Source organism: Hordeum vulgare, chromosome 2H (assembly GCF_904849725.1).
Source record: "Hordeum vulgare subsp. vulgare chromosome 2H, MorexV3_pseudomolecules_assembly, whole genome shotgun sequence".
In the NCBI taxonomy this organism is placed as follows: Eukaryota; Viridiplantae; Streptophyta; class Magnoliopsida; order Poales; family Poaceae; genus Hordeum; species Hordeum vulgare.
In genome coordinates this window covers 5,304,692-5,324,992 of record NC_058519.1, presented here as the reverse complement: position 1 = coordinate 5,324,992, position 20,301 = coordinate 5,304,692, and the positions used below count along the sequence as shown (strand labels likewise).

The 20,301-nt window shown below is 40.5% G+C and overlaps 2 protein-coding genes across 2 annotated transcripts; both read left to right on the top strand.

Annotated features, from left to right (window-relative positions):
- Positions 1-4,316: 4,316 nt before the first annotated feature.
- Positions 4,317-11,539, top strand: LOC123431518 (meiosis-specific protein PAIR3-like). Its single transcript, XM_045115337.1, has 11 exons — positions 4,317-4,615; positions 5,531-5,608; positions 5,704-7,521; positions 7,640-7,787; positions 8,695-8,829; positions 8,906-8,969; positions 9,047-9,196; positions 9,431-9,489; positions 10,233-10,367; positions 10,902-10,993; positions 11,074-11,539. The coding sequence occupies exons 2-11, from the start codon at positions 5,576-5,578 to the stop codon at positions 11,140-11,142; spliced, it is 2,703 nt and encodes a 900-aa protein (XP_044971272.1). The 5' UTR covers positions 4,317-4,615; positions 5,531-5,575; the 3' UTR covers positions 11,143-11,539.
- Positions 11,540-13,433: 1,894 nt separating this feature from the next.
- On the top strand, positions 13,434-19,815 carry LOC123429058. The gene is made up of 9 exons (XM_045113119.1): positions 13,434-13,737; positions 14,775-14,926; positions 15,076-15,201; positions 15,331-15,408; positions 16,459-16,584; positions 16,672-16,770; positions 16,853-16,999; positions 18,302-18,428; positions 19,318-19,815. The coding sequence occupies exons 1-9, from the start codon at positions 13,713-13,715 to the stop codon at positions 19,497-19,499; spliced, it is 1,062 nt and encodes a 353-aa protein (XP_044969054.1). The 5' UTR covers positions 13,434-13,712; the 3' UTR covers positions 19,500-19,815.
- Positions 19,816-20,301: the final 486 nt, after the last annotated feature.

Sequence of the window (20,301 nt, the reverse complement as noted above, 5' to 3'; positions counted from 1 at the left end):
GAGTACCATCTATTGCCCCAATGCAATCCCGAAAATGGCATCACAAGCATGTGTTAGTGCTCAACTTGAACAATACAAGCATATCAAGCCATGAAAAGTGTATATTGTCAATGCTCACCTTGAAGTATGGATACCATCTTGGGCTTCCTCGAATCTTGGGTGGAGTCCGTCCAGATGGTCTCCTAATCATCTCTCCTCTAAGCTCCCAACAGCAAAAATCACCTGTTTGAAGTACCTAGAGATGGTCTCCATTGATCTCCTGAATGTGTTGTGAATGACCCTCAGCCTCTGGTTATGGCCAACAACATGGAGGAACATTGCCAATTACTCTTCCACATAGGTGTTGATGTTATCTTGTAGCAGCCCCTGATCCTTAAGGTCTCGACAAGCCTGACAAATGGCGCTCTTTTCATTCGAAGCATCCACAGAGCGTCGACGTCATTGCAGTTGTAGATGTAGTTCATATTTTGGATCCTCTCCTGCTCCCGGATAAAAATTGGACCATAGCGTATCAAAGGTCTCCCAACGCGACGAACAACTCTCTGGTGCATGAACATGACCCATGCCTGAATCACACTTATAAGTGTTGCTGCCTAAAATATCAGACTCATACGTGCGTTGATAGGTCCATTTTGCATCATGCTTTTATATCGATATTTATTGCATTATGGACTATTAATATACATTATGGTACAATACTTATGCCTTTTCTCTCTTATTTTACAAGGTTTACATGAAGAGGGAGAATGCCAGCAACTGGAATTCTAGACTGGAAAAGGTGCAAATCTGGGAGACCTATTCTGATAAACCTTCCTCTTCCACGGACGTTTGGGCTTATCATGTCTAGCCACCTAGTCCATATAAGCGATCTCAGACTATTCGCTAGCATCAGGTTGCGTGGGGGGGGGGGGATATACCCCTCCGAACCGATCTCATTATCCTCGTTAGGCATCACAAATAGTTGCACTAGATCCTCACATAGGAATGCTGGCACCCCCATCCCAAGTGCATTAATATTGGAATCATTCATAGGCTTCACAACTGCAATATTTCTAATCATTTTCATGGCCCTATCAGACCTATGTCTAGTAGGTCATTAATAGATTTGGGAATTTCCTTCCCGTTGTTACCTAAAGACACACGAAGTGCTTGTGCGTTGTGATATCTCATCGTCCGAAAAATGTAAAATTGAGCAACTGGTATTAACTGCTATACTTGTAGTCGTCTCAGTGTCTCGAAGTATAACTACCCTCATCGCCCGGCCAATCAACGGGTCGTCGACATCTGGCTACGCCTGAAGCCAAAGACTCATATAATCTTATTTGCCAGCCTCATATAATCTGCAAAATGCTGGATAATCCACATCGTTGGATATTATTGATACCATATCCGTCGGATATCTATCTGGCCAAAGTTCTTATCCACATCCATATTCGTTGGATTCGTGCAAGTGCATATTATATATTTATAAACAAATGCGGATGCAGATTCAGAACTAAAATTATTCGTACCATTTACGTCCCTTGACACCATAATCCAACAAACTGTACCAACCATTGGAAAACCTATGGATGAGGCAAAATCCACCATATATCCACATCTTCATAGGCTTGACATCCTCCATTTTGAACCTCATTAGCATGTCTTGGATATATGTGACTTGTTTGATGAAGGTTCCTCCTCTCAATTGTTTGAATTGAAATCCAAGGAAAAACTTCAACTCTCCTGTCATAGACATGGAAAACTCCTTGGTCATAAGATTTTCAAACTCAACATTTATAGCATTGTTAGTAGATCCATAATGTCATCAACATATTTTTCATAAACAAACAACTCTCCTTTTACACTCTTCATAAATACAATGGAATCTATTAACCCGACCTCAGTTCCCTTCTTGCATAAGAACGCTGTAAGGTGATCATACCAGTCACGTAGCGCTTGTTTTAGTCCATCAAGTGCCTTATGAAGTTCATAACGTGATTGGGAGGGGTTTTTGAAACCAGGAGGTCGCCTGAGATACACCAACTCCTTAAGATGACCATTAAGAAATGCACTCTTAGCATTTATTTGAAATAATTTGAAATCATGATGAGATGCATATGCAAGCAAGATACGAATGGACTAAAAACATGCAACGGGGGCAAAGGTTTCATAAAAATCCAAACAGTCAATTTGGAGGAATTCTTGTGCTACTAACATTGCCGTGTTTCTAGTGACTTTCCCATGCTCATCTTGCTTGCTCTTGACTTGGTCCCAATGACATTAAGATTTTCCTTTGGCCTTTCCACAAGAGTCCAAACTTTGTTGCGATGGAGTTGTTCAGTTCTTCACACATAGCATCTACACAATCCAGATCATACAAATCTTCCCTTTGTTAATGCTACCAAGGATGTTGTTGATGAGGTGTTATAGATGTTCAAGCATAGATGACACCTTTCGCTCCTTCTTCTGAAGCTCCTCTTCACTAGAATTTTGTAGAAGGAATTATTCAAACTGCAGGGCACAAAATTCACGTGTCTACTACTTATCATCCTCAAACATATGGTTAGAATGAGAGAGTCAATCAATGTTTGAAAATGTATTTGAGGTGTGTTGTACATGACACTCCCAAATAGTGGGCTCAATGGTTACTCTTAGCAAAACTATGGTACAACACAACCTTTCATTCTTCATTGGGGGTGTACTCCTTTCAAGGCCATCTATGGTCATGAGCCTAATTTGGGGGCAACTATCACAACCATTCCATGGCACACATGCTGAGTTGGACAATTGACCGCAAGAGAGGCACCAATACTATGCATTTTTCACCTTCAACCCTATGCTCAGACTTCTGTGGACATAAAACTTTTTCCAAAGCTCTCCATGGAGTTCTTTGGACTCTTTACCATTCTGGAAAGAATTGATCCAGCTGCTTATTGATTGGAGTTACCAGCTACAAGCATGTTTCACCTTGTGTTTTATGTTTCTCAACTTAATACTCATGTTCCAGACCACACTCAAGTATTCACTAATGTCGCTAAACTGCACCATGGTTAAACATACGTGGTGTCACTCCATAAGAATTGCTGGAGAGAAGGACCATCAAGAGATGTAATGAATCATTAGTAAAAATGCACATTCGTTGGTGTGATCTAACTATACAATCTTCTACTTGGGAAGACCACGAGATAATCCATCATCATTTTCCAATTTCACCAATTAGTCCCGGTTCTTCGGGAAGGGTACTGTCATCACTGCTACCATGGAAGGGGGTTCAGAGTTGACATGCCTTTAGATAGACTAGCACGATACCCGTGCATCGCCACAGATCCGTTGGCTTGAGGTAGTCAAATAACGTTAAGTGTCCATGTGGTTGTTGCGTGATTTAGGATTTAAAAAGATAGCAAAAAGAGAGGTATGCAATGCCAAAGAATTTTAAATGAACATAGTAGGTTGGGAAGAGAAACTAAAACCAGGATCAATTTTGAGTTGAGGCCACTCTTTTGCATTTGTTATTTGTTTCTTTTACAATTACGAAAAATTGGTCTCACTTGCAAGTAGTGTATTATTTATTTATTTATGATACCGATATGTGAGTAAAATACATTAGTTTATATGTCTCTTACAAGGTTGCTAGTTCCACATGTGACGATGCATGAATTTACATAATTTAAAAGGATGTTGGACCCATGTGTGAAGACAAGGAGACACCAAAGTAGCCCGCGTCGGTGAGAGGAGCTTGCACTTGAATTCAAAAAATATGAATGGACCAGTGTCCCTCGTGTTTGCATGGGCCTTGTGCCTTGTAAGTAAGTGCGGGGTTCAGCCGTCGGGCCCTTGGGCGAGCAATGAGTGTGTGAAGGATATAAGCCGAACCACTGTGCTGATGCGGGCTACCAAATCGAAGGAATCAAACCAATCGTCCCGTGCCTTCTTCTCTCCCCTCCTTCCTCCGTTCCTAAATATAAATCTTTTTAAATGTTTCACTAACAGATCACATACGGATGCATATAAACATGTTTTAGAGTGTAGATTAATTTATTTTGCTTTGTACGTAGTCCGCTAGCGAAACCTCTAAAATGACTTATATTTAAAAACGGAGGAAGTATTTGCTTGTTTCACCCGCAAAAAAGAAGAAGAAGAAGCATTTGCTTATTTGAAAAGGATATTGGACCCACTTGTGAAGACAAGGAGGGAGGGAGGGAGCTTGCGTGGGCCTTGTGTTTGCGTGGGCCTTGTGTCTTGTAAGTATGTGTGGGGTTCATCCGTCGGGCCGATGGGCCAGCAGTGTGTGTGTGTGTGAAGGATATAAGCCGAACGAACCACTGCGCTGAAATCAGTCGTCCCTCCTCTCCTGCCCTGCGACCGCGACCTCAATTTTGAATTCCCTCCTCCATCCTCAATTCTCCACCAAACCCTAGCCCTCCCTCCGCCGACCTCCGCCACCGCCTCCACCGGCCAGACGCCACCACCGGCCAGACGCCGCTAAGAAGCTGCCCATCCAGGCCCAGATCGAGGCCCCCGCCTCCCCGCCGAGCGCCGCACGAGCCCACCGCGGGAGCCGCCAAGGTTCCCCGCGCGCGGACGAGCGCGGACCGGCCGTACGTCGACGCCGGAGACACCCGTCGAACCCGAGGTACCGGTTTCCCACTCCCCCGTGGGCTCGACTGGCCCCGGTTCGCGCACCACGGTCTCCCGCGCGCAAGGTTTCACTAGGGTTTACAGGCGCGCGGGCGCGCCAGTGGACTTCCTTTCCTGATCTGCATGCTGCGGTTTCGCCCCGATCGCGTCGCGCGCGAATTTGTCTTGCCCGCCCACGTCGTCTGATCTGGCCGTGCATGGTTCGCTCGGTTCCATATTCAGTTCGTTGCTGCTCAATCAAGCGCCCGATCTGGTGATACATCTTCCATGGATCTCCTTGTTGGAGTGCTTCCGTACACGCGGTTGGGTTGGGTTGGGTTGGGTTGGGTCAGGTTAGGCTGGCTGCCGCAAGCCTTGCAAATGCGTCAGTGTCACTAGCATTGCTTTGGCCCAGCGTTTTCCCGAGTTATAAGTTATCTGACGGCCCAAGCTGTATGTCATATATTGCCTGTGGATCGGAGGACGATCTCTGAATGCTTAGACCACGTTTAGCCCAATGTGTATAACGCAGTTTCATTGCGCCTGTCACTTCTAATCTGCCATTGATTCAAATATGCTTGCAAGGGGCTAGTGAGTCCTATCCTAGCTGGTATTCCTCAGGCTAGGATAAGTCTCATCTGGTTGGTATGCTCTTGCTCTCAGCTAGCAGCCGATTCCATTTGACTCGTTTTAATTACTACTGCATATGTAGCAATTCAGACCTGGCATAAGTTACACTTGACAAGAGTATCTTGCACACTTTCTGTTTTCTGTGTTAATGTTCGTTTCTAAATCTGGTCTCAGTCTCAGGCATGGTTTATAGCATATATTATATTTATACATCGCTGTGGAGCTTAATTTCATCCTAAATAAAAGATGCTTTTAACATTGGTGGAACATTACCTAACGCTATTCTTCTCCTGTTTACCAGCTTTAACTCTGGTTAATTTGGTCTATTATTATCCCGGAAGCTGCAATGACGGAGATCGTGCTGCCGAATATGCAGAAAGTGAGTAGCAACTTCCTTCCTGTGCTAAATTGTAGGACGTGCTTCCTGTTTCACACTAGTGCTATTTAACAACTCATGCATTATCATGTGTCTAGGCTGCATCAAGTGATTACTGGAGTTTGGCCAGCAACCAGTATCCATCTGGTAAATTTCCTAAGGTATCAATTGGCATCCCTATTCCAAGGACAGGCTCTGTATCAGGAAGCAGAGATGCTGCTGCTGCTGCTGCTGCTGCCCCTGCATTCGAGAGGAACCCATCTCAAGGAACTGATGGAAGATCTAGACCCCCAAAAGCGAAAGGTCATAATGCTTCACTCCGGGTCTCACAAGAAGCTGCAAACCATGGCGGATCTGCTACAGAGGCACCTGAAGCCGCCCATGTTAGGGGTTCTCTATCACAACCTGATGACCATGCACGTGAGCAAACCGGAACCTTTTCCTTTGGAACAAGAAAAGAACAAGGCAGCCAGCTTGACCAACTGCAGAAGACAGCCTTTGTGAATTCACAAGGAAAGTGCCAAGTGGAATCTGCAGATAAGACCAAGCCCAACAGTGAAGTTCTCAGGATGAAGCTGTGGGGGATTCTTGGCACATCACAGACCAAGCAGGCTGTTGCTTCACCAAACCTTGAAGACATTGAGACACCTGACCAGCCTAAAAGTCTAACCACCAATGTACCATCTTTAGGGATCAAGAAGGTTTACACATCACGTTTTCCTGATATTATCAAGACACCTGATCTGCTCAACTGTCAAACAGCTACCTATGCAAAGAGCAAACCATCCTCTGATCCAATTGAGTCAGATTCTGATACTCCACAAGTAGTTGAAATAAGGCCTGTTACTCGCAACTTGGGTCGCAAGAAAGCACCAGCAGCCTCCAAGAAGCAGGATAAGAGCCAGAGTGCAAAGAAACCATTGCCTACTTCACGTTCTGCACCCAAGCAGAAAAAACTGGACAGCGTGTTTGTTTTTGATGAGAAATGCACACCCAAAACCGTGGGGAAATCTGCAAATGGTAACTCTGGCTGCTTGAGAAATCTTAGAAGCTCAAGTAGGAAGGCTAAAGCAGAGCTTAAGAAGGTCCATTGTTCTGACACGATTTCTGACAAGATCACACAGGATGCTAGAGGACAGCTATCTTCTAGAAATGCACCATCAGAGAATAAGGGAGAGAAAACCACCTCCCTTTCCTCTTTGTCCCGAACTGGAAAAACTGCTGAGAGCCGTTCTAGAAGCCCTACAAGGGAGAAACGGCTGAATGGAATGGCTAAAGTTGGGCCTCAGAAGATGCAGTTGTCAGAGAAGTTGCTGCCCAAGACACTGAATGAGGGTGAAGATAAGCTCTCTTCGCAGAAAATTTCATCAAAGAGCAAGGAAAATTATTCTTCAGTGCCGCACCGGAAGGAGAATTCTAATTTGAGCAAAGCTTCAGTCAGAAGCCCTCAGGCACATAAACCAGTGGGAAATAATTTGAAGTCGCCACCATCTGGTGCTGCAGCTGCCAGTCCATCACCTGAACCGAAAATGTACCCACGGGGCAATGAGGCAAGTCCCCAGATAAATGGTAAACCATCTGGCGCTGCTAGTCCATCACCTGAACCGAAAATGTACCCATGGGACAATGAGGCAAGTCCCCAGATAAATGGTAAACCATCTGGTGCTGCTAGTCCATCACCTGAAGCAAAAATGTACCCATGGGACAATGAGGCAAGTCCCCAGATAAATGGTAAACTTGGAGAGAAGTTTGCCAGTCCATTGGCAGACAGATTCAGAGACATGGGAGATCACTTTGCAAGTCCTACTTTTGCGACTAAAGTGCTACATGATGACACATACAGCCCCAAGTATCCAAAAAGTGTGAACAGGTCAAGATCAAGTTCCTATGCTTCTGATCCAGGATCTGAGCCATCGGTACGCTTTCCACATCTATGAATCATTTCACAGCCATAGTAAAATTTATTTTGTCTATACTCATGTAACAGAGTAACTCTATCTGTTTGTCACTCATTCATGTACTACTGATATCCAGGATGGGATGGATAAAACCTATGAGTTACCTAAAAGTGAATCTCCCAATTCTTCAGAAGAAAGAGAGAACAAAAAGCAACCAGATCTTTCACCCATTTTGCCAACTGAAGATGAAACGGCTCAAATTTCTGTTCCAAGCTTTGGGAAAGGTCAGAATATCAACTTTGGAACTTTCAATACACATTGATACTTTATACAAGCAAAACAATAGTTTTCTAGAGTATGTTTTGTCCCTTTCAGATTTATTGCCACATTTGTAGAACCGAAGGTGACAGTGTTAGTTTACAGAGTACTAGCCATTTTGTTCTGCACGAGGACAGTACTCATGTACTAGAACACATTCTTCTCTATGTATTTACATATATAAATCGATTGTTTCTCTATGCGTCCATTACCAGTTAAACACTATTGGAAGAGCTTCTGCCCGTTTCCTGAAAAAATATTTAAACATTGGGGGTCAGAGCATCCAATAGCAAATTAGGCGTTAATTGTGCGTTTCACCACCACCTTGTGCTTTTCTAACGAAAGTGTACGCTTAAGCGCAATCATGCGCTATGCGTTTTGCTATCACACAGAGCCTAGGCATGTCTTTTTTTAACCATGTCCAATAGTCCTACTGTTGCATCAGCTCTGTTTCCACAAAATTTTCATAGCAATCATTGATGAAGCACTATCAGTGCCAGACTCAGTCCTGCTGTGGCTTTAAGGTTAAGGCTCTCCAAATGTACTGCCATGATTGCTGATGTGCTAAGACGGTACACTCGCTCTTAACTATTGTATGAAGTCCTTGCTCATGAGAAGCCATTCAAATGGAATAGAAGCAACATGCGGCATATTCTGTCTTGTGCATGCATGCTACTTCAAATGTGTTTCATTAGTGTTTTTTGCTTGCTTTAAGTTTAGTATTTTGACCACTTTAGTTCTGGAAAATTAGTAACGTGAGCCAATCTTTCCCCTCATGCCGTTGGAGATGTATAAATTACACTATGTTATATATATCCAAAAATTGTTTACCTGTGATGTGTTGCTTATTTATAATTGGTTCTCTGTGTGCAGGATATAAATCTCGCAAATGGCTTTCAGATGTAGATAGCCCTGATAAATCTCCTCCATTAAAATTGGATAGGAAATCACGTGATGGTAAAAGAGCCAAACGGCGCTTACCTTCGCCTGTTCCTTTTGCCACTTCTGGTAAAGTTGATTACCTTTTTGCGTTCATTTAACGGGTTGCAGTTCATAACTAATATGTCATTACTTATTCATTCAGGAACAGAAGAAACTATAATGTCAGAGAAAGAACCAGTGCAATGTCCAGATGACTATCTAACCAGGTTTGGTTTAGGCTGTATAAAGAAATACATATCTGATATTGTTGGTTGGTCGAATTTCATTTCTTGATTGTAACCAGGGCTTTTGATGAGTTACTGCTGGTGCTGGGAAGGTTTCAAACCAAGATCAAGTCTGAAACAAGAAATAGAAGTTCTGAGATACTGTCAGCTACTGGAGAGATAATTCGCCAGCACCTCGAGGGAGTTGAGGTGCAGATGCAGGATGATGTGTAAGATCTTTGCTGGTGTTACCGAAAAAACTACATCTTATCTGCATATGCACACCTAATTGTATATCTAGGCTTGTTATATAAGTATCACATACTCCCTCCATCCCAAAATAAGTGTCTTAAGCTTAGTACAACTTTGTACTAGCTCTAGTACAAAGTTAAGACAGTTATTTTGGGACGGAGGGAGTATATCAGAGGTGCAGCTTTTTTTGATGCATTCAACTGTACTTTCAGGGATAAGCTGGTCAATGCAGGAAAATCTAAAAGGAAGCGACTAAACTCAACATTTGAAGGTACAGTCTATGTTGTGTCACTGCAGAAATTAATATTGTGAATCATGAGTTTTATGACAATGAGACCCATTTGCCAGAAACTGTTCAGAAAGCAGTATCTATATAGACGTGATGTACTGGTGTTTTGATCCATTGTTCCACTCATACTTCACCTATTCGGATTATTCAGATCGAGCAATTTACTACTTCAATGAGTAGCAGAGCAGTCATATAAAGTTAGTCATGATCGGGTTCCTGTATGTTATGTAGGCCGGGCATATCCTAAACTTCAAGAAAACACAATAACATGAATGTTTGCATATGAAAGACCCCCCCCCCCCCCCCCCCCCCTTCATCTAAAAAAAACCTAAGCTTAAATAGGTTGATTTTGTTCTTGAATCACTTCCATTGTCTGAATACTGAAGCATAAAATCAGTGCCATGAAAAGATTATTTGAGAAAAAAATTAGTACACCATTTCTTTGAATCTGGCAGCAGTTATCCAATCTGGTATGGTTATTTCTTATTTACTATCTTCTGCTCTTTGGACTTTCTACTGTTTATGCATATATGTAGGGTTAGAGCCTTTTTTGGTTGGTATGCTAACCATGCCACACCACAAGTTCGTTAGGCATGACCCAAGTTAGTTGCCTGTTTTGTTAGTAAGGCACCTTGTCTTCTTGCATGTCCTGTGTTGTTTCTCTTGGAATCAATTTTAGTTACTCAAATGATATTAACCTGGTCCTCTATGTCTTGTGGTTTCAGAGCAACAAGAACAGTTACGGGTTCTTCATGAGAAGTTTAAGGAGGAGGTTAATCAGCAGTTGCTTGGTTGCAAGAACTCTCTCGAGGAACTTGAGGCCTATCATTCAGAACTTAAGGGAGTAGCTGAGAAGCAAAGTAAGTTTAACTTCAGACATTGCTCTTGCCAAATGCAAAGGAAATACATAATTACTCGCTGCACTATTTATTACAAACTGATACTCTGCACGGACTCCCAAAAATGTGGAATCATGTTAACCTTTGTCAAAACGGAGCCTTATGAAGTATCACCATTGGAGCACTTTGATTATAGATTGCAAGCTTTATGTCATAATAACTGATCCCGCACATAAGATTCCAACATTGTTTCATGCATGAAGTTTCTTGCCGAATAATGTGGTTAAACCGGATGTTCTTTTTAATTGAAAAGAATGATTGCCCAATCTCCATTGACACATGATTAGAAGAAATAGTCATAAGTGAAGGTTCTTTTAATTTAAATAATTATAGTTTTTCGCTCACTGTTATTATTGTTAAGAGGCAAATGGAATAAATCATCATACAGCAGCCACTAGAAGAAATCTGTTTAAATGCTTTGTTTCTCTCTCTAACCGTTTGGCCTTACCTGAATTACCACTGAGCCACGGTTTTCTTGTATGATTGCATCAACAGAAGCATCACACAAGAAGCTCCTCCAACAAGCCGAGAGCAGAGTTGGTACTCAGCTCAACGACGCTGAAATCAAAATCGCGAAGGTTCAGAAGGTAAACAAACACGATTCCCCCAGGGAGGAATGCCGTATCGATCAGATGCTAACCTTTTTCCCATGAAAATGGTCCCGCAGAGAGCTCGGAGGAAGATGAATGGCCTAAAACACGTGCTCAAGGAGCTCATCACCGAGACCGCAGATTGATCCAGCTCACCTGCTCTATAGGACAGAAGTAGATAGCTAAGGCGAAACCTGTAGGGCGCGACACCACATCACAAACAGCAGGTCGACGTACGGGTTATATATATATATAGAAGGATGGTGCCAGATCGCATATCGGGTTACTTTGCTTACAGTTACAGTTTGAGAAACTATGCCAAGTAGTATGAGGCCATCTATCCATGGTTCCATAGCATACCGTTTCACCATCTCTACCGTTTTGCGTCGATGAATCCTTAACTTAACCATGCCGCTTTTCTTTCAATGAACCGTGTCCTGGTATTGTTTCTTGTTTCCAGACTGGGTAATGTAATGATCAAGTACAAAGTCGCAAATGCTTAAGTTGGAATTGCTGCCATGTGAATGTGATGGTTTAAATCAAGTGTACTCGTCTGGTGACATTTTCATTTTCTTCGAGCTTCTGTGCATGGGATTTGGACCAGAGGAAATTAGAGGCAAATGTATATGTCCTTCACAGATAACACAACTGCAATGGGAGTTTTTAGATTTTTGGGAAAAGTTTGGATGCAATGAGAGATATTGGTAGGTACGGTGCACGTCATGTGGGATGCATATTCTGGTTTGCAGCTTGGAGGAAACAGAAATCACAAAAACTTGCCGTCAGAGAGACACAAGCCGTTAGAGGAACTGTGTCTCAGCAGCTTTTTGACCGAGCGTTGTGCGTAGGAATGCATCAGATGTATTGGCACGGAACATGTAAGTGGGTTCTCAATGCAGCTCTTCAAGAGTGGACACTTCATGCAGAAAGAATAAAAAAATAGAGTGGACATATGTTTATATTTCTCTGAAATGAGATGTTTTCTTTGCAGGAGAAACCTCCGGTGCTTTCATCATCTGTCACAGATGTACGGAGAACACCAGAAGTAACAAAAGTTACAACCAGGTCTGTTGACCACCTAACAATGACTATAAGCGCTGAAAGGAGCCGAAGATGTGCCACCGTCATTGTCCCTCCCTCGTCGGAGCCGGACAAATATTGTTGTAGTAGACAGTCGGGGACTTGATCTGTGGCGTGATATTGGTTAAATTAAATATTGGTGAAAAACAACCTCCTTGTGTTAGGTCCATATCAAGTGCTCAATGTGTCCAAGAACTCTGTTTGGCTCATTGTGTCCAAGTGCTTAATGTGTCCATGAACCCCTTCCCAAATGACTCTGGATGTAGGCATTCCTCCTTGGATGCTCGCTCGATGAAAGCACACATTTCGCAAAGATCATGGAGGTGTGCTCTTGGTTCAAGAGCGTGGATGAGATGCATAAAGAGGTTGACGTTATGCCGTTGAAGGCGAAGAAGACGGAGTTGAAGAGGCTGATACCTGACACAATCAAGGCGTTATGTTAGTGGACATATTATGGAAGGCGATGAACGAGGCCGAGTCGGCCGGTCCAGGTAAGAGAGCCAGATGTGCCAAATATAGGCTTGTCAAGGCTCATGATGACCAGTCGGACATCACGGTGGCATCCACCACCAACGTTCTAGAGGATGAAGAGGAGGAGGAGATGGTGGATGTTGCCAATGGCGAATCAGTCGGGCCTTTGGACACTGGCAACGCCAAAGCGGCGAAGATGGTGGTTAGGGCACCTGACCCAACGACCTTAACTGCCCTTGGAGGTCGGTGATTACAAGCCTCAATTCTACCGATCCTCCAAGCTCCTACAGGATCGTCACGAGCAGGATGTAGTGTTTATTGGTGTGGATGTCCATGGATGTAAGATCCATTTACCCCCCCCCCCCCCCAAGTGAAAACCGTACTCTACCCTATTTGGATTTTCCTAAATCGAGTACCGAGTCGAACCCGAGAGGTACATTGGATGCCTATTGCGCGATGCGTAAATTGAATGCGTGATAAGTCGATTCCATCGGGAACAGACGACGTACCACCATTAATTGACAAACGCTACCCGAGGTGATGATGCTGGTGGTCGCCGACGGTGCTCGCCGTCGAGTTCTTCGCTCTACTACTCGCCCTCAAGATCTTATGCTCCACAACACGTTTTTGCTCACCTAGGTAGAACGCTTGTGTGTGTAGGCTGACATCCCAGTACACGGCCTCTAATAAATATTTTTTTCCTTAATTGCAAAAGGCAAGTATTGGAATCATGCGTATCCTTGTATATATCTTTGGAATATCTCCAAATTAAAGTTATACCAATTATAGGATGCAAATAAATCAATGTCTTCCCATTTTCAAATTTCAACCACCTACCGAGTTTTGGATTTCTCAACCCTAGACTCCGTTTCCTACAACCCCCTCTCCACCTTCCGATGGAACATCTAGGGCCAGGACAAGACGGCGGCGGAAGCGATTTACCTTTTCCTCCCGGCCGGAACCTGGAAGCATATATATAGCGCCGACCGAGTTCCCCAAGCAATTCCGCCACCCACAACCAGCCTCCAGCCACCTCGCGTCTTGTCTCATCACCTCGTCGTCGTTTGTGGTCCTCTCCACGGCACACCGCCAAGCGAGAGCGTCGGGTAACGGCAGGCGGCGGCGATAATCGACCGCCTGGTGGTCCTCTCCACATAGCGATTCAATGGCGTCCCCGACGCCGACCCAAGGTTTGCAAACCAAAAAAAATCCACCACCTTTTACTAGAATTTTATTTTTAGTGGTTCGGATTTGGGTGGTGATGGACGGATGGTTTGATAGAGCGCACGGCTGTCATCCTGTGGTCGATGGAGTTTGCTACCGGCTTTGGTTGCCGTGGTGATCCGATCTGTGTAGCGGTAGCGGAGGTGGCGTTTATAGAAAGAAGCTTGTTTGCAAAGCTGTACAAAAATAACAAAATCCCCTTTTCATTTATGTATTTGTTTTTTTATATAAGTTACATACGAATATATATTGTTATGAAATTTGTCCTGAACATGTTGTATATGTATTTGCGTATGTAAAAAAAATCAATTTTTCTTAAAGCATAAATGTTCTTTTTAATTTTCATTTAATGAACCTAAAATATTTTTTTTTGAAAGTCCTCCATGGAGGACGGGCTCCATTTGCCATTTTCGTGGAGGAGCGATGCTACTTTGGCAGGAAAACCAACTCTTGGATCAATAATCAACCGGGCCTACACTAGTGCATTAATTAATCTGCTGTATAGTACTCCCTCCGTCCTAAAATAAGTGTCTCAACTTTGTACTAGCTCTAGTACAAAGTTGTACTTAGCTTGAGACAGTTATTTTGGGACGGAGGGAGTATTTGATACAGCCTCGTGAGAGTTCTATAGTATCTATATTTGGATTTTCGCACCAGAGTTGCACACAAAAAGACTACACATGTCTAGGGTGTTTGTTTTGACTTCTTATTTGGTTGATCAAATCCAGCCTCTCATCTGTCTTTGTGGGTGGGATATAACTTCATGCTTCATCATAAGGATATCCAGAATCTAGCACTTCAATTTTTTGGAAGCTAAAGTCTTGACAGTGAGTTTGTTTCTAGAGAAGTCCATATACAGAGTTTAGCTAGGAGAGCATGGGTTTGCATATCGTTTCCATGGGAGTGTGTGGGTGGTTACAACTGAGGGCCAAGGAATGATGTTATGGTGGTCTATCTTTGAGGAGTTGAAAGAGAAGGAAGAGATTAATTTTTGCAATTCTAGGAATGGAAGACTGGATCTCGGATGTTGAGGAAGTGAAACTACTCGAGGATGTCAAGGGGAAGATGGAAGATGTTGTGGTGGAGCCACCAGATTGGCTACCAGATGGTTGGATCATGGAGGTCAGACGTGGTGATGATGGTGCTCTCTATCAGGTATGTTATATACAACCAAATAAATGCAGACATACATGATATTAGATATATTTAACATGTGTTCATGCTCTAATGTTATTTTAAGTTTTTGTTGTATTGTTTTGTTTACTGAAAATATCTAATTTTTTGCTGCTTTTGTGTATTTCCAGTATTACATTTGTCCAGTGTCTGGGGTGAGATTCAGGATGAAGTCCGAGGTCTTGAACTACCTTTTCTCTGAGATGGATGAGCATTACATAGAAGCCAATGATTCGGTTGCTCATAGCATGCTTTATGTATGTTTTGTTAATATCTATGTGTTGTTATATCATGATATGTTTTGTTAATATATCTGTGTGTGTGTGTGTTTAAACATATAACATTCCATATCCATGATCCATGTGTTGTTATATCATGATTTGCAGAAATCACATGAATGGCTTCCAAAGGGGTGGTTGGTTGAGATCAGAGCGGGCGGAGAGAACATGGACAAGATGTACAAGGTAGACTTTTCACCTTTTTTCCTTGAAAGTACTCTCTCTATTCATAATGAATTATTTCCTAGAAAGTGTCAATCTTAATCCAAGTTTTCTTTTGTGAAAATATTTTTCATAATTACTAATTTGTTCACATGAATATCCAAGCCTTTAAGTGGATATGGTATCAAGAAGGGTCGCCAAAGGTTTAGATATCTTTCCTCATGTGACATAATATAAAATATACATCATTTGTTTATCACATGGGAATTATAAATTGTATGTCCAGCTTTTTTACTAGTACTATGTTTTCCGAACAATTTTTGTTGATAATAAAATACTCCCTCCGTCCGGAAATTCTTGTCATAGAAATGGATGTATTTAGATGTATTCTAGTTCTAGATACATCCATTTTTATCTATTTATGCGACAAGTAATTTCGGATGGAGGGAGTATATTGTCTATCTAGTATAACAAAAGGAGGACGATAATAAAATTAGGAAGAAATCATTTGTTGTTCAGAGTTGCTAATTCATTGGCGATTAGAAGTCACATGCAAAAAGTGTTAATCATGGCAGTGTCCAAAGGCGGTAGTTTTGAATGGCCCCTAAAAGCTTCAACTTTATGTACATAATTTAAATGGTCACCAACTGTTGATATATAACAAATTTATGATATTTTTTATTATTTTAGGAATTCCAAATATTCCTATATGCTCACAACCATTATAATTTTTATGAAGAACTCTCAGTTTGGTCAATGATTAGATATGAAGATGTTTGCCAGATACATTCCTAGGACTAGTTAATTTCGTTGATAACTAGTTTTTTGATATATTTTTGGTCTATATCTCTCCCCTTGTGTGTGTAAGGTAACTTAGTACACGTGTGTAGAACTATTATTTATCACTATTAGGGTAAGCCTGTTAAGTTATACAAAAAACAAACAACCGACAATTAGAGTTAGCTACCTTCATTTGCCCCAAAGAATTATTAAGAATCTCAAGAAAATATTTTACTCATGTAAAGAGATAACTTTTATTTGATTGTAATTTCTTTCATAATTATTAATTTGCAGTTTTATGTTTACCCGACAATGGGAGTACGCGCATTTTCTAAAGAAGATGTACTACTCTATGTTAAGGAAATGAAGATCTCCAATTGTGATACCAATGGACACTGCGACACAAACTCTCGAGATAATGTGTATTTCTTGTTGTCACCAAATAAATACTTTATATGTATACTATGGCTTGAGTTTCCAAACCTAATATGTTCTCTTGTTTTATAGATCCTTGCCGAAGTGGAGTTCAACCCATCTGGGCTGCCACATGGATGGGTGAAAGAATTGGTATACAGAAAAACATTGGAACGAACAAGGAAAGACCCGGTACATAAAAAGAAAAACCAAAATCCATCCATTGTTCTTCGATTAAATCTTTTCATAGTCCTAATAATTATTAGTTATGCAGTACTTCACAGATCCTGTTAGCCATTATGTATTCAGAACATTGACGTCTGCAGTTCGCTACCTTGAAACGGGAAAACTTACAAAACGTTCATTTGTTCAAAGGACAAGTGTCCATGAATTGTACAACTTTGAGAAGTGTGCTGATCTGGTAACTAAGCACTTGAACATTATGTATTATCAGTAATTTTCGTACATCATTTCCATTTCTTCAAAGTTATATTTCATTCTAAGAACTTCATTTGTCTTAGAAGAACATACATTTGTATACCTATTAGCATTTGTACTCTTTAAATTTGAATTTATATATTTTCACAAAAACTACCGTTCAAATTGTTCAAAATTTTAAAGTTTATGGACCCTTTATGTGAAAATAATAAGGCATCACAAAACTTTAGAGTAGTTAATATTTTTCGATATAGTTTCCGTATAATTTGATTTCCCCTATTCTTCAAATAATTAGACCGGTTAAACCAGTTTAAATAGGATTGTAGGTTCTTTACTTGATTCATATTATGATTCATGTTATTGAAGTAGGGTCCTACTGATAATGCTACGTAATTTTCGTGGATTCTATCCTTCTGCCTCTCATTATGTAGGAATTTGTGTGATCACTCTAATTTCACATTTTCATTTATTCGTGCAAGATTAATGTGTGATTGTGTGGTTTCATATACTACACATGTGCTATATCCAAATAACCATCCTTGCATTTTTGTTTGTTTTGCAATCCTGTATTTCAGAGTTGCCTTCACATCATATAAATGTGTACATTCCTTGACTAATTTTACAAAAACAAATATCTACCAACTTAGGCAATAAAGTGTGTCGTAGGTTTATTTCACGACGACATAAAAATGGAACATTTTGGTTTTATTATATCTTTGGGGTATAGCTTGTTGTTTTCCTTCAAGGGTATAGCTTGTTGTTTTCCTTCAAATTTTTATCATAGATTGCCTTATAATAGAATGTTATTATTTTTTCCTAGTGTGTGCAACTTAATGACCCTCTTTTTTTTAGTACATAAATTACGTTGTTATGTACATGAGAAACACATTTGGGTTGCAAAAATAGAGGCATGACTTTGATCTACCTATACGTTAGACCATATGCGCAAAGGGGGAATTTATGGTTTCTTTCACGAGTGTGTCAATTGTTTTAGGAAACTTTGTAGAGTTTATTGACCTATTATATGAGCCATCATAACATGCCAACTTGATTCTTAATGTGGTGGCTTAAAATAGCACAATTTTAAAGCATATTTTTATCTACTTTGTGTTATGATATTATGTATATCATATATAATTAGTTTAAAATGCATCCTACTGTTTGAATTATTAGCTTTATCAACAAATGGATTGCATTAACAATATTAAACTTCCAAAATGCTAATGAATAAATAAATTATGTTTATAGATATTTGATATTTATATTTCATTGTTTCTTTTTGCAGCATGAGAGTTTGCGCAAAAGGCTTACGAAAACTGTGATGACTGATACAACACATGCAAGTCCGTCAACACCTAGAAGATTAAAAAGTGGGGAAAATATAAATCTCAATGAGCAAAAATTAAGTCTTTGTAAGTTCGTCCCACCACATTGCTATGGTATTTATATATACATGCATGTGTTCCATAGTTGTTTTCCCTTTAGGTTCTGCAATCTTGTCAAATTACCATAAATAGTTTACACATGTTACTGAGGAGAAATAGAAATGGCGCGTGCTAGTATAAAATATGTTACTTCACAAGTAGATAAATGAGCAAAACAAATACTCATGCATACTACTACATAATCTTGTGGGCATTTAATATTTGTTGTATACTTATATGCATTCCTCTGTTTTGTGTGAGATTGTTTTACCTGAATGTGTTTACATTTGCTTTCTGTTGTTCTGTCTCAGGAGGCCCATTAGTTAGAAAAGCTACATGTAAATTAGAGCTTTTTAAAGTTGCCTAATAACTTTAAATGTAATTTTCCCGAGCTTTGGAAAGCATTCAAGATACTTTGATTTATATAACTGAATAAATGTATGATATACATAGTTTATCTTTATATGAGGTTAACTTGAACACTAAGTACCGAATCAAACATGGATCTTTCAATCGATTTATCACTTTTGCACATGAATGTTCAAGTATACTTGCAAGAAATTATGTAATTAGTTTTGAGTAGTACAAACCTATGTAGGTTTTGTTGAAAACCATATTGGATGTGTATGTATCTCTTTAATTACATATTAAGTTATATGTAATATTCCCCTCCGTCCCTAATATACATTACTTGTACTCATTTCCCAAAAGCGTAAATAAATAATGAAAATCATTAGGATTCCTTTGAAAAATTATAGACTGCACGAGGCTATAATACATGGAGCTAGTCTAAGGATCTTATTTGTATTTCCTTCGTAATAACTTCTATTTTATTTTTTTATACTTGTTTGGGACTAAAAGCTTTGTTCTTGTATAGATGAGGACATCAACACCTCTACAGACTTAGATTCAATAGACGAGAACCAAAAAATAAAGAACAAAAGAATGAAGGCTAAAGAGAAAGAAGCATACTCCTCCAAAACTATAAGGCGTCCAAGAGGGAGACCACCCAAAGTGGCGAAGCAAACTGATGGAGACACATCTGTGAAAGAAGAGTAGATGCTGAAAACAAAAAATGACCAGGTCTAAAAGGGAAAAACATGAGACTAGGCAATGAAGAAATCGTTGGCACATTAAACCAAGATCTAGACTATATAAAGCATCAATGGAAGTTACAAGAAATATTTGGCCATCATTTGGTATTGTTGTTGTTTTATTTCTTAGTACAAATTGTCATCTGTTTTTAGAATAAAATGGGGATACACTACCCTAGACTCAATTGGGTTGAATGATGGTCGAACACCTCAAAAATTTATCTTAATATGTTCCTTTTCTTATATTTTGACCAACAGAAATTAGAGGAAAATGTTGATGGAAATATGCCCTAGAGGCAATAATAAAGTGGTTATTATTATATTTCCTAGTTCCTGATAATTGTATATTATTCATTCTAGGCAATAATAAAGTGGTTATTATTATATTTCCTAGTTCATGATAATTGTATATTATTCATGCTATAATTGTATTAACCGGAAACCATAATACATGTGTGAATATATAGATCACAATGTGTCCCTAGTGAGCCTCTAGTTGGCTAGCTCGTTGATCAATAGATGATCATGGTTTCCTGATCATGGACATTGGATATCATTGATAACGGGATCACATCATTGGGGAATAATGTGATGGACATGACCCAATCCTAAGCATAGCACTAGATCGTATTGTTCGTCTGCTAAAGCTTTTCTAATGTCAAGTATTGCGAAGGAGGTCTCGAACATGAGGGTCCTACACGACTGAACTTAGTAGCGTCAAAGACTGCGACGTGTCCGTCGCCTCTTCTCCGCCATGTCCAGACTCT

Coding starts and splice junctions, on each gene's coding strand:
- LOC123429058 (XM_045113119.1), top strand. CDS start 13,713: ATGGCGTCCCCGACGCCGACCCAAG. Junction 13,738..14,774: donor GTCCCCGACGCCGACCCAAG/GTTTGCAAACCA, acceptor TTGCAATTCTAG/GAATGGAAGACTGGATCTCG. Junction 16,585..16,671: donor ACACAAACTCTCGAGATAAT/GTGTATTTCTTG, acceptor CTTGTTTTATAG/ATCCTTGCCGAAGTGGAGTT.
- LOC123431518 (XM_045115337.1), top strand. CDS start 5,576: ATGACGGAGATCGTGCTGCCGAATATGCAGAAA. Junction 5,609..5,703: donor TGCTGCCGAATATGCAGAAA/GTGAGTAGCAAC, acceptor TCATGTGTCTAG/GCTGCATCAAGTGATTACTG. Junction 7,788..8,694: donor TGTTCCAAGCTTTGGGAAAG/GTCAGAATATCA, acceptor CTCTGTGTGCAG/GATATAAATCTCGCAAATGG.